The 13,904-nt window shown below is 34.1% G+C and overlaps 1 protein-coding gene across 5 annotated transcripts in view; it reads left to right on the top strand.

The window, feature by feature from the left end:
* SHOC2 (SHOC2 leucine rich repeat scaffold protein) overlaps positions 1-13,904 on the top strand; it is a 102,953-nt gene that overhangs the window by 75,983 nt on the left and 13,066 nt on the right. For all 5 annotated transcript variants that reach the window (XM_036829749.1, XM_036829748.1, XM_036829752.1 and 2 more), the window contains one exon: positions 10,942-11,072. In XM_036829749.1, the coding sequence (XP_036685644.1) occupies positions 10,942-11,072 (131 nt within the window). The remainder of the gene's footprint in view (positions 1-10,941; positions 11,073-13,904) is intronic.

Genomic DNA, 13,904 nt, shown 5'->3' with positions numbered 1-13,904 from the left:
AGGCTCAGTAGTTGTGGCTCACGGGCTTAGTTGCTCCGTGGCATGTGGGATCTTCCCAGACCAGGGCTTGAACCCGTGTCCCCTGCATTGGCAGGCAGATTCTCAACCACTGCGCCACCAGGGAAGCCCCCACTGTGTGTTATTTAAAAGTATGTTACTTAGTTCCCAACATCTGACAGTTTTCCAAGGGTTTTTCTGTTACTGATTTCTAATTTAATTCCATTGTGGTCAAGAACATACTTTGTGTGACTTGAATCATTTAAATGTATTGAGACTTATTTTATGGCTCAGTGTATGGTCTATCTTGATAAGTATTCCATGTACAATTGAATGTGTATTCTATTTTTGTTGAGTAGAGTAATGTAGATGAGGCAATCAGTGAATTTATTCTACTACTTGCCCTTTTTGGTCTCTTTTCCTCCCAATTTTTATTAGCTTTATTGTTAGGACATGCAACATTTATGGTATGTCTTGTTATGCCAGTCTGTATTTTTGTTTTAGTCATAATGTTCATCAACAATGCTGTTGCCATAATTGCCCAAGTCATTTCTTGGTTGGCTGAAGTCAATCTTGTAGTAGTTTTCTCAGAAATGGTTCATGAACACTAGTTCCCTAGTTCTTGTATGTTTGTAACCTTTATACTTAAAGAACAGTTTGATGGATATAAAAATCACTGGGTTCAACTACTTTTCCTTGAGCATTTTAGGAGAACTAGGAGGTAGCTCTGTTGTCTTCTGGAATTGAATATAAAAAAAGTATGAGGCCAGTCTAATTTTTTTTTTCCATTATAAGTGACTTAATCTTTGTGCCTGGCCACCCAAAGTGTTCTTTATTTCTAAAGTTCAAGAACTGTATTATATCCAGGGCCCATTTCCCTCTGAGCCAGTTCAACATATAGGTTTAATCTTTATTTCAGTATAGTTTTCTTAAATTACATATTGACATATTTACTTTGTGTTGTATGTTCTTACATTGAAATATGTCTAAATTTGCTTATTTTGAACAACCAACTAATTTTAATAGTAAAGGAGAAAAGAAAGAATAATGCATTTTAACATGATCATTTTTCGGTGGAATGAAACATGAAAGCACTTTAGAAAAGGAACTTCTTTTATAAAATTAAAGGCTTGCTCAGTCTTAGAAAAGTAAAGGTTGTTTACTCTAGCAAATCAGACAGGGGAACTGAAATTAAAGATGCTTGAAATGTTATAAAATTATGTCCTTATCACTCTCATTGAGGGATAATTATTGTATATTTCTTAGGATATTATAGATGCATATACTTTATTGTTCCTTGAGCATATCAGCCAAGTTCTAGCCTCAGGGTCTTTGTACTTCTCAGTTTCTCTGCTTAGAACTCTTTTCTCCTGAATATAAACATAATTTCCTCTACTCTTTCAACTGATCATATGGATATATAGAGTTCTATAAAGGGCATGGTCATCAATCAGCCCTGTTTTTACTCTCAAATAATCTAACAATATTTTGTTGTTTAATATTTTATGCATGTGTCTGTTTCCCTGTCGTGTTAAATAACAATCAAAGAGGGATGCAATTAAAGTACTAAAATGAATAGTCTTGGCAAACAGAGATTGCATAGGTAGTGGAGGATGGTAAAATCATCCAGTTAGTAAGACTAGGGTCCTATGGATTCACTTCCTCTGACAAAGGGTAACTTCTCCATGTATCCTTCGTTCTCCTGGCTTTCTTAATTTTACATTTCTTTTCTCTCTTCTATCAGAAGTAATTCTTCTGTATTTCAAGTGTGTTTATTAATATGAAAACATTTGACTTCATTATTAATCTCTACTAGTTGACATGTTATCTCAGAATAACACAAGTGCCTCACTTCTAGCATATTCTACATGGTCAGATTACAAATATGTATTGGAAATCAATGAGAACTGAAACATTAACAGTAATAAAAATTTAAATATCTCATTTATTTTTATATGCTTTGATAGTTGTCAGCAAACAAATACAGCTGCCATTCCAAGTAATAGAAAAGTGAATAAGTATTGTTTATTGAAAGTTTTTATAATATTGTAGTTATTTATCATATACCATGTTTATTAAAATAATTCTTTTGCCTTTCTCCATCCCTCTCATCCCCCATATTTTGACTGTATAGCAAAAGGTTGAGATTTGGTGAGAAATCGGAACATTTGGGTCTTGGTCTGTTACAAATCTCAGCAGTCATAATTGACCTTTGAGATTCTCCTTCTCATTTATTGGAGAAGAGCAATTCACCCCAAACCGTCAGTGGCAAACTTTTAGAATATAATTCTCCTGATACTTTTCTTCTTTTTTCTGGTCTACTTCTTGAAAAGTATAACTTAAAATGAAAAACAACAACAAAAAATAACACCTATCCTGGAGAGTTGATGCTAGTCCCACAGAAGTTGCCCTGCTCTTTTCCCTGGTCTAAAGAAACTAGCCCGAAACTCACAATTGAAAAATCACATCTTCTATCGCCTTACAATCACTTTTCCAAAAATCACTTTAATTCTTTGCCTTTTCTTTTTCTTGTAAGTAGACCCAGATATTTTAAACCCGCTCTTTATTTAACACGAATACTCCTAGAGTAGTTATCACTCTTTGGCAGCACGCACTGCCATTTACTTCCAGGCTGAGCAGTGCCAGGATCACTGACAAATCAGGATGTGAAGAAGAGGCAGAAGGAAATGGGAAGAGGGGCAGCTGGTTGCCGTTAAGTAAAAGAGTGCATAAAAACATATTTAGAGTTTCTCTGATTTAACCATTAATCTGCCCTGTTGAAGAGTATAAAGTATATTCTTTTCATGTAAATATTTTCTAATTCAAGAATCAGCTGTAAACTAAAGAAAATGTTAAGATTCATTATAGAAGTCGTTTTGTTTCAAGCTATGAACATGATAGCTTGAAGCCTTCTGAGGTCTCAGGTGGTTTTATGAAATCAGGGAGAGGAGGGTCTGAAGTAGGAAAAAATATTTTATTTTCTGTATCTTTTCAGAATGAGAGAAATAAGCAACAAGTCCTTGCCTTCAAGGCTGGAGCACAGAACAATTCACAGAGGTCTGTTTGTTGCAGTGGTCTCTGAAGAAATGTTACAGTAATTATGGTTATATCAACAAGCAGAGTTAGTGATTCAATTTTAGGTAATTACAGTGCTGCTTACATATAACAACTTTACTAGTTTGTTTTTTTTTTAATGGTGGCATTCTTTTGAGTTTTTGACTTTTAAGAATTTTTGTATAACTTTTCAGTTTATTTTCAGTTTCTCAGTTTAATGTTTCTGGAAAAAATTGTACCTTTGACATTATTTCATCATTAGAACTTGTGTGCCTTTTCTACTGATTTTTTGCTACTTTGTTAAAATAAGATAAAGACTATTTGAGGTAGAGTCTTACTCAAAAGTTACACTAAATTAACCTAAAAATGCTGATTATATTTGCTGAAATTGAAAGCATCTAATTTTAACTCATAGCCATTTGATGTTTCCATATTTTAAAAATCTGACAGCATAAGAAAGCAAGCTGTCAGAGCAGAACACAGAGCAACTTACAGTCAAAATTAAGCACTTAGAAAACTGAGTGCCAGTGATTGGCAGTGATCAGCCTACATTTATACACAGAAGCTCGGCAATGTTGATTTTATTTCTTAGTCACAATGGCTCAATATTAAAGCAAGCTATGGCTTGATTTCTAGGTTGCAGTTTAGTTTGTGGTTAAAACCACTTATTGAAAGAGGTTAGAGTTGAAACCACTGCAGGGGGTGAATCACAGTAAATGCCAGACTTCTGATGTCAAGTTTTCTTCTGGCATAAGAAAGCATTGATATTTTATCCTTACTTTTTTTCACCTCTTTTGTTTTGCTGAGATTAACGGACTTTGACAAAATGTGGATGACTCTTTGAACATGCCATGCTCTCAAGAAAGTGACAAGTGCTTTGCAAATGTTAGTTTCTTCATCAGCATAGCATATTCTCATAGGTTACAATTTTTAAAGTTCATTCTCTTCTACCCCACCTTCCCCTCCCCCCAAAAAAAGGAGAAAAGAAAAAAAAAAAGTTTAGGAAAGTTGGAGGTATCATTTTTGTTTAAATAACCACTAGTTTTGGTACTAGATAATTTCATGTGGCATTTTCACTACTTCGTTTTCATTTTGTAATTTTTATTTATTTTTAAATTAAAAAATTTTTTTATTTTTTAGTTTTTTTGGCTGTGCCGCACGGCATGAGGGATCTTAGTTCCCTGACCAGGGATCAAACCTGTGCCCCCTGCAGTGGAAGCACCGAGTCCTAACCACTGGACCACCAGGGAATTCCCCATTTTGTAATTTTTAACTTCTAGAAACCTGTTCTGACTTTAAAACTGAGAAGCTTATTTTGCTTTTGGAAGAGAAATTTCAGGAATGTGGTTCTATTTACTGGGTTTGTGAGCTGATAAACATTTAGAATTTGGTTACCATACTAATCTTTGTTACCAGAGAAAGTTTTTGGGTTTCATTGAGAATAAAAATTGGTTAAAATATTGTATTCACCTACTTTTCTACTGTAAACAGTTATTGAGGCATGTCGGTGGAGCAAAATTATGGGGACTTTCCGCTATTAATAAGCCCTTTCCTCTTGCAGATTTCATAGACCCCTTGGTAAATGCTTCTGCCATTTTATTACAATGGAACAACTTTCTTTCATAGGGAAAGCAGTGGTATGAAGGAGAGAAAGAGATTAGCTTCTTTACTTCCAGTTCTTTTTTAAGATTTGAGCATCTTTTATCTTCAACTTTGTGTAGCAAATTAAAATTTTATCAGAAGATTTTGACATTCTTTGTAGTCAGACATTATCACTGCTTGCAGGAATATTTCCACCTTTACCAGCCTTGTAGCTATAGTGGCCATGGGCATGGGATAGACAAGGGATAAAATATTGATACCTTCCCTCCCTCCCCATTTTGAAAGGATATGAGTAAATGGCCACTGTCCTTCAATTTTGGTGGGAATGAAATCGATATAGCCTAGTGGCACTGTCTATCAAGATTTAAAATATCTATATCTTTCGATACATCAGAAATATTTTCACATGTACGCACAGATATGTATTAGAATGTTCATTATAGAATTCCTTTTTAAAAATTAGAAACAAATGCTGTCAATTGGGGAATGATTAGATAATTGTACACATCGTAGAATACAATGGTTAAATAAAATGAAGTATATCTGAATTTACTCACCAGAAAATATTTCTGTGACCTGTTATATAGGGTGAAAAGTATGTAAAATGATCCCATTTATGTAAAACTAAACACGGAAACATTTAAAAAAAATCTTGTATTTATGTATGTATAAGTAAATGCTTACAGAAAGATCTCAATAGGTACATACTATACTACAAACCATGGTTCTCTGGGGGAAGAGAGTAAGTTGCATTTATATATTTTGTAATTAAAAAATTATTTGGTGGGATGGGAGGAGTGCAAAGAGTTGGAAATGATTAGTTCGTTCTCTGATATCTAAAAATGGGCTGCTTAGACATTGGGTGTCTCAGAAAAAATTATTGCAAATATTTGCAGAAGAACTAATTTGTACTCAGACCAGACAAATCTGATATGTATTTTAAAACCATGTCCAGTTAACATCTGTGTTTCATAGGCTATTTTATAAGATGAGAATGGGTCAAAGAAAAAATCTTTTTATGAACCTTCCATATAATTTTAAGTTTTTGCATCTTGTTCCTAATGGAAAGGAGGACAAATAGTGAAATATTTTAGCTTCTATAATTATTAAGAAAGTATGAATGAATGCCTGCTGTTTGCTTAGCACTGAAACAAATTCTGTGTGGCGATAGAAGTACATAGCAACCTCCCTTAAAGGATTTTCAGTCTTTTGGGGGAGGTAACTAATCCATGAAACAACTAACAACATAAGACCAAATGTAAGTAAATGCCAATGTATGATGAAAACAATGTGTGGCCATGAGTCCAGTTTATAGGGAGATCAATAACGTCTTCATAGAATGGCCAGAGGAAGCTTCATGAACAAATATGCTGGACTCAGTATGGAATAAAAATGCATTCCATGAGCACAACAAGGACAGTCAAACAGCGTGGAAGCAAGAATGAACATATCATGCTTCTGTGTCAGGAGGAAACAAGCTCACTGGAGCAGAGTCGATGAAATTCACGAAAAATGATTACTTGATAAGGAGCCAACTGAGTTTGATTCTGGCTCTGCTGTTAAGTCACTTCGCATATCTTATGCTAAAGTCCGTGCTGAGTACTCTCAGATGGCTCTTATTGCTGCTTCTTGGGTATCTTTCTTATCTCTTGTCTTTTTTATCAGAATGGCTATCTAAAACTTCAAACTACCGAGCTCTGTTTTTGCACAGCTTAGCTCATATCCTCACTGTATGGAGAAAACGAGCCTCACAATGTAAAGTGTCCAAACATCTTGGTCTACATTAGTATAAAACTTCTCCAAAATGTAAAATATTCATTCAATAAAAGGCTGGTATAAAGATACCACAATTTTTAAAAGTAAAATGACTTTAGAATTATAGACTTTTTCTTTATCAAAAGGGTGTTTTAAAATTACAAAATTATAGAAAATTAGGGAAATTATAGACAAGTTGACAGAAAAAAATTTAATCTTCCATAATTCTATCATGCAGAGATAACTGTTAGTTTTGATGTGTTTTTCCCCACTCTTTTTGCATGCATGTGTTTTTTACAATGTTGAGATAATACAAAACACATGATTTTGTTATCTGGCTTTTTTCATTTAATATCATAACTTAGTCTTTCACATCTTAAAGATTTTTGTAGCATAATTTTAATAGGTACAGAATGTAACAGAATATAGAAATACCATAGAATAAAATCATGTTTTGAAGATCTATTAGGTATCAGTCATTGTGCTAAGTGTCTTACACACATTGTATTTAATCCTTAGAGTAACCCTGTCGGATAGGTGGCATTTTCCCCACTTTATGAGTGAGGAGATAGACTCTGTTAAATAACTTGCCCAGGATCACATAGATAATATAATATCCTTTGTTTTTTCTATTACACTGTGGTGCCTTCAATTTAAATAATTATTCATCTATTCTTGAACATATAGGTTGTCCCCATTTTTTGCTGTTAGAAACATGACTATAATTAACATACTTCATCATAAAGCAGATTATTTTTTGCCAACCCAACTTCTAAGTAACATTTGTATCATATTCAATGTCACAGTGTATTGACAACAATAGTAAATATTATTCTTGCCCTTATTTCTGATCTCTAAATTCTCTGGAGCTTTGGAAAGTGACCTAGCCCTCTGCTTGTTTGTTTTTTCTCCCCTTCCAAATTTGACACATCTCACTGGAGTGTCATCAGAAAGATACTAGTGAAGCATCCTTAGTTAATTTAGGAAACACTTTAAAGGCTAAATTAACTTGTCTTTGCTAAGTCATAGTTTTTATTGTTGCTTTTTAATTCAGTTTTCTGCCTGTTGGAATCTTAATTAATCATAACTAGCAAACTCTCGGCCCACTTTCCAAGCACTGTTATAAGAAAGTAATATAAATTGAGCATAGCATACCTCTGTAATAGTTCTAATTGCAGGAATTGAAATGGTTGCTAAGGTTTTTTTCGCATTATAGTTGGCTAGACTTATGGTATAGAATTATCATAGTATTTTTAAAAATATTTACTTATTTGGCTGCACCCGGGTCTTCGTTTTGGCATGTGGGATCTTTAGTTGCGGCATGTGGGATCTTTAGTTGTGGCATGCAGGATCTAGTTCCCTGACCAGGGATCGAACATGGACCCCCTGCACTGGGAGCGCAGAGTCTTAACCACTGGACCACCACGGAAGTCCCCAGAATATTTTTGATAGCAATACTAACTCTTGAAAATGTAAAGGGTAAAAATTAGCTCCATTTAGCCATTTCTTAGAACCTTGATCACTGTTTTCTTCAGCAAAAGGGAAGGATGAAAATGAGTATAACAGGATAAGGAGTATGAGGCATGGTGACTGCCCTCCTAGGTTTTAAGGCTTAACTTATTCTATAAGCTAATATATATTTTCTGTAACTATTGGAGTAATGTTAGACATACCTAAGAAAATTAATCATACAACAACTTTTTGAAAAATGGTCAAAGCAAAAAGAAAGAAATGGACAAACATCAGAAAGTTGCTGAAAGTTGAAAGGCATCAAAATATTTATCTCCAAAAAGTTAAGTGTGACACAGGCATCCACTTCTATACAGGCATACCTTGGAGACATTACAGATTCCATCCCAGACCAGCACAACAAAGCGAATATCACAATAAAGCATCACACAAATTTTTTGTTTCCCAGTGCATATAAAAGTTATGTTCATACAGTGCTGTAGTCTATTAAGTGTGCAATAGCATTATGTCTAAAAAATGTACAAACCTTAATTAAAAATAGTTTATTGATAAAAAGTACTAACCATCATCTGAGCCTTAAGGGTCTTGCCTTGGTCCTCATGGCTGCTGACTGATCAGGGTGGTGGCTGCTGAAGGTTAGGTGGATGTGGCAGTTTCTTAAATCAAACCACATAAAGTTTGCTGCATTGACTGACTTTTCCTTTCCTGCAGCATGTAATGGTATGTAATAGCATTTTACCCACAATAGAGCTTCTTTCAGAATTGGAGTCTGTTCTCTCAAACCCCTGCCGCTGCTTTATCAAAGAAAGCTTATGTATTATTCTAAATCCTTTGTTGTCATTTCAACAATCTTCACAGCATCTTTACCAAGAGTAGGTTCCACCTCCAGAAACCACTTTCTTTGTTCATCTGTAAGAAGCAGTGCCTCATCTGTTAAAAGTTTTATCATAAGATTGCAGCAATTCAGTCACATCTTCAGGCTCCACTTCTAATTCTAGAAGTCTAGAGAGTCAGCCTGTCTGAAGCTTTGAAGCCAAGCATTGAAGCCAAGCGTAGACTTCTCTATAGCTCTGAAAGTTCTAAATGGCATCTTCAATATAAGACTGTTTTGTCTACATTGAAAACCTTGTTTAGTGTAGCCGCCTTCATTAATTATCTTAGCTGCGTCTTCTGGATGACTTGCTACAGCTTCTACATAAGCACTTGCTGCTTCACCTTGTACTTTTATGTACGGAGAGCCATCCCTTTTCTTAAACCTCATGAACCAACCTCAGTTAGTTTCTAACTTTTCTTCTGCAGCTTTCTCACCTCTCTCAGCCTTCATAGAATTGAACAGAGTTAGGGCCTTGCTCTGAATTAGGCTTTGGCTTAAGGGAATGTAGTGGCTGGTTTGATCTTCTATCTGGACCACTAAAACGTTCTTTACTTCAGCAATAAGGCTGTTTTCCTTTTCTATCATTCACGTGTTCACTACAGTAGCTCTTTTAATTTCCTTCAAGAACTTTTCCTTTGCATTCACAACTTGACTGACTGGCTCAAGAGGCCTAGCTTTCAACCTAGCTGTCCACATGCCTTTCTCACTAAGCTTAATCATTTCTAGCTTTTTATTTAAAGTGCAAGACATGCGACTCTAACGTTCACTTGGTTAGAGGTCACTGTAGGGTTATTATTGGCCTAATTTCAATATTGTTGTATCTCAGGGGAGAGGGAGAGAGACAGGGAAGCAGCTGGTCAGTGGAGCAGACAGAATACACACAGCATTTATCAATTAAGTTCACCGTCTTAAATGGGTGCAGTTCGTGGCACCCCAAAACAATTACACTAGTAACATCAAAGATCACTGGTCATAGATCACCATAACAAGTATAGTAATAATGGAAAAGTTTGAAATATAGCAAAAATTACTAAAATGTGACACAGAGACATTAAGTGAGCAAATGATGTTGGAAAAATGGCACCAATAGACTTGTTCAATGCACGGTTGCCACAGACCTTCGATACGTAAAGTTGCAGTATCTGTGAAGCACAATAAAGAAATTACAGTAAAATGAAGTATGCCTATAATTTCTAATACTGATAATACTGTTTAATTTAAAACTAGAGGCTGCATTTAACATTTTAACCTAGCCCAACTAAAAATGTTATAGCAACAATTGCAATGTGGAATCAGAAAAGAAATTAACCAGTCATGGCAAAGAAATACATTGAACTAAATTCTCATTACTCTTATCTTTTTTGCTATCAAAATGAACTTATTTTCTGATGTACATTGTTTGGGGAATTAAATTTGATTTAAACCTTCTATGATAGCAGACATCATCATATTCATCCATGTAGCTTACATGTAGCTTGCCATGGGTCTTGGCAATAAAAGTAGAAAATGTCTATTTTTCTGCTTTGCTTATTTTAGATATTCAATAGTGGCTAATATGCTCAAGCTGGATATGTTTAGATAATAAGACTATAACTTTCACTTTTGTTTGTAAAAAATTATTTTGAGAAATTTTTTTACCATCAGGTCAACTTTTTAGAGAAATTTTGGAATGTTTATATTTAAATTCATGGAAAATATTGAACCTTTCTGATCTCACAAAATAATTGTGCATCTTATATTTTAAATAATACTGTTTTAGAAATTTGGAAGTTTTTTCTTCAAAATTACATGTACATTTTTATATATAGCCACTTGTTCTATATTGGATCACCATCACACAGATACAAATGGGATTAACTATTATAAATTTAAAGTATTTACTACTTTGATATTATTCAATTAGGCCTTATCTAAAGGTTAATTTTTTATTAAAGTGTGACAATACTTTCCAATAATTGATTTTAAAGATTGACTTATAGCTGTGCATTTCATTATTTCTCTGAGAGGGCAGAAAAGTGGTTTCAATTTCATCCTAATTGACAGAGTGTAGTGTGCAGTTTCTTGGTACAAAAAGTTAAGGATCTTGCTGAAATAGTGCTTCAGAGTAATTCATAAATACTGGTTGATAGCCTGGGACAGTGACAGGCTCATCGGATTTAAAAAAATTCCATTTTTTTGTGTGTTCACAGGAAACCTGTCCAGTTTAAGTCGTCTTGGTCTGAGATACAACAGACTGTCAGCAATACCCAGATCACTGGCAAAATGCAGTGCACTTGAAGAATTAAATTTAGAGAACAATAACATTTCTACTTTACCAGAGGTAAGAGGTGGATTACAGTAAACTCTTGAAACAAGTCTGCAAGATAATGAAGGGAAAACTAGTCAATCTTTACAGCTGGGTAAATAATATGATGATTGAAATTGCTTAAATAATGGGTATGCTATGGACATATAGCCCACCACTAAGATAAAAATTCCAAAAAAGAAAGAGTAGATATGATTACAGGAACAGAAAGGAAGGTGGAAAATCAGTGTGCTACTTTCCGCTTTAGCACCATGTAAATCTTTCTCATGTCATTTGGGACTTGACAGTAAAAGCCATTAAGGAGAAGTTGTATGGCTGGTTTTAAAACTCAGCTTCCCCACCCAGTTCAGTTATAAAAGAAAAAAGATATTGTAGAAAGATGATAAAAGAATGACTACATAGAATACACTACTTATTATCCAGGTTAATATGAGCTGCAACATGCCTGTGACCCAAATTATTATCCTGCTTATACAATAACATTAAAGCCTGTTTAGCATATACCAGTCACCAGAATCTGCTATTTTTTTAACACATTATTTTTAATTTGGGTTTTGTTGGTTCTGTTAGAAAAATATTTTCACTTCTTTTGCCTAGAGATTAATTGGGCAAGATGCAATATTCTTTTTTAAATTGTCTTTCTCAACTTTATTATTTTTTACTCTTGCCATTTCTTCTTTTGCTACCTGCTGTTTTAGCATACCCAACAACTAGTAAGTTTGCTTGTAGTTATTCAAGCATAATATCTTACTGTAGTATTCTAACAAGCAAAAGAATGGAATTGTGGAGTTATGGATTGATTGAACTTTGCAAAGTCTTTTTTTTCTAATAATTAAAACTATATAAGTAACCCTATTATGTTTAGATTATTACTAATTTTCCCAGCTCTGTGTGTGTGTGTGTGTGTGTGTATGTGTATTTGAATTAAGAACAAAGGTGCTTTGGATGAATGTTTTTCAGATATATGCTTTGATTTATAATGAATAATTTGAGTAGGTGAGGCTCTAGGTTTGTAGCAATTAGTTTATCAAATTTTTTTAATTGATTTGTTTCTTAGGCATACAAAGATAAAGTAGCACCTATTAATTTGGTTCCTATTAATCTAGATGCTTGCGTTTTCAGAAAAAACTTGGTCAGAGTACAAAATTGAGTTTCCCAGGATTGTAGTTTCTAGTCTGGACCAGTTCACTAAAACTACTATGACAGTATATCACCTGTGGCAAAAGAGTACTATTGTTAGTAGTAGTTTAAGTGGGATAAGGATTAGAATCCACAGATTGTAGATATCGCCCTGACAGCTAGACTGGATTTTTTAATTTCTGTGATGGTGGTAATTTACAGGCATCAGAATGGGTGAGGTTCTACTGTTTAACGTCATCCTCTTTCTAACAGTGATTCATATCCATAATAAGGGAATAATTAGCATATTAATTAGACCTTGTTGGGATTATTTTAGGATGTGATTTGTGAGCTTAAGTAAAACTGACTGCTTTTACAATGTCAATATGCCTAAATATAAAGACTGGGTGTATATCAGTTTCACCAAGTGAGAAATTTTAACATTTATTTACATATCCAGTCTTATTGTCACTGAAGGGAAACATAATTATTGGAAACCTCTTAGGATAAAGACGTGTGCTAAGTACTTTCATATATAATATTTTGTTACTGAAATAAGTCAGGATTTATTTTTGATAAGAGAATTATAAAGAAGACAGCTCTGTTCAGTCTGGCTGTGGAAGAAAGGGTGTACGTGTATTTAAACAGGCCCGTTTTCAGATAGAGAAGCTATGGGGGAAATCCTTGATTGGCCTGTTCAAATATTGGAAAATATTAAGTTTTATTTAAAAGTAGTCTATGTGCTTTGGAAGTAGTGTATTCTTAATGCAAATGTGTAATTATCTGCATTTATAATCACAATAAGAAAAATAATAAAATCCATTAAACAGCACTTAGACGTTCAAGCTGGCAAGAAAAATCAGGAAAGTGGTTTTCACTGGGGGCTCATTATATTGCTGAAATCAGAGCTGGCAAAATGACTATATACTTTTCCATTTGAAGACTGTCTGAAAATGGACTAGTTTTAATGTAGACATAAACACAAAAGGAGAAAGAACTTAATGAATTTAAGCACATATACTCAAGGCATAAGGTTAGGAGCTCTACATGTATTATACCATTTAAATCTTCACTATAATCCTACTAGTTATTGGGGTAGTCTCATCAAATAGGGAAATAAGACTTAAGAGAAGTCACGTTTTTGGCCAAATTTGTCACGCTTAAATACTTTTTCTGGAAATATGGTGAGAGATATATTATCTAATTAATTCACCAAAGATCACAAGGCTAGTAAGTAGAAGATGTGAGATGGGAACCCAGATGTGTCTGACTCTAAAGCAATGATAAGCAACCCCAAAGCTTCATAGTATGACCTAAGAATGGAAAGGTTGGAGAGCTGCATTCTTGTTGCCCCTTTTCAAATATCCTCAGGTGTTAACATTTTTTCATAAAAGAATATCAATTCAATAAAGTAAGTCAGCTCTAAGAATAATAAAAATAACATTTTTGCCATGAGACTCAATAGAACTCCTTTATTTACAGTGAAGTAGGATGTAGACATTTTCCCCGAATTGACTGCCATGAAAGTTTTCTCTTTCTGTATTCTTTCTTTTTTCTGTGTATAGCAATTGACAAATGTTGAGTAGCTTATTCATGTTCATCATAAAGGACAAGTTTCAGTTCAGTTCACTAATTATAACTTCAATTATATAGTTATTTTTTTCCTTCAGTGGGCCTTGCAAATCACAGCTGACACTTCAGGTACTAAGTCTTCAGTTTCCTCATGGT

The sequence above is a fragment of the Balaenoptera musculus genome, chromosome 16 (genome assembly GCF_009873245.2).
Source record: "Balaenoptera musculus isolate JJ_BM4_2016_0621 chromosome 16, mBalMus1.pri.v3, whole genome shotgun sequence".
Taxonomy (NCBI): Eukaryota; Metazoa; Chordata; class Mammalia; order Artiodactyla; family Balaenopteridae; genus Balaenoptera; species Balaenoptera musculus.
The sequence above is the reverse complement of the archived record's forward strand: the minus strand, read 5'-3'. Positions and strand labels throughout refer to the sequence as shown.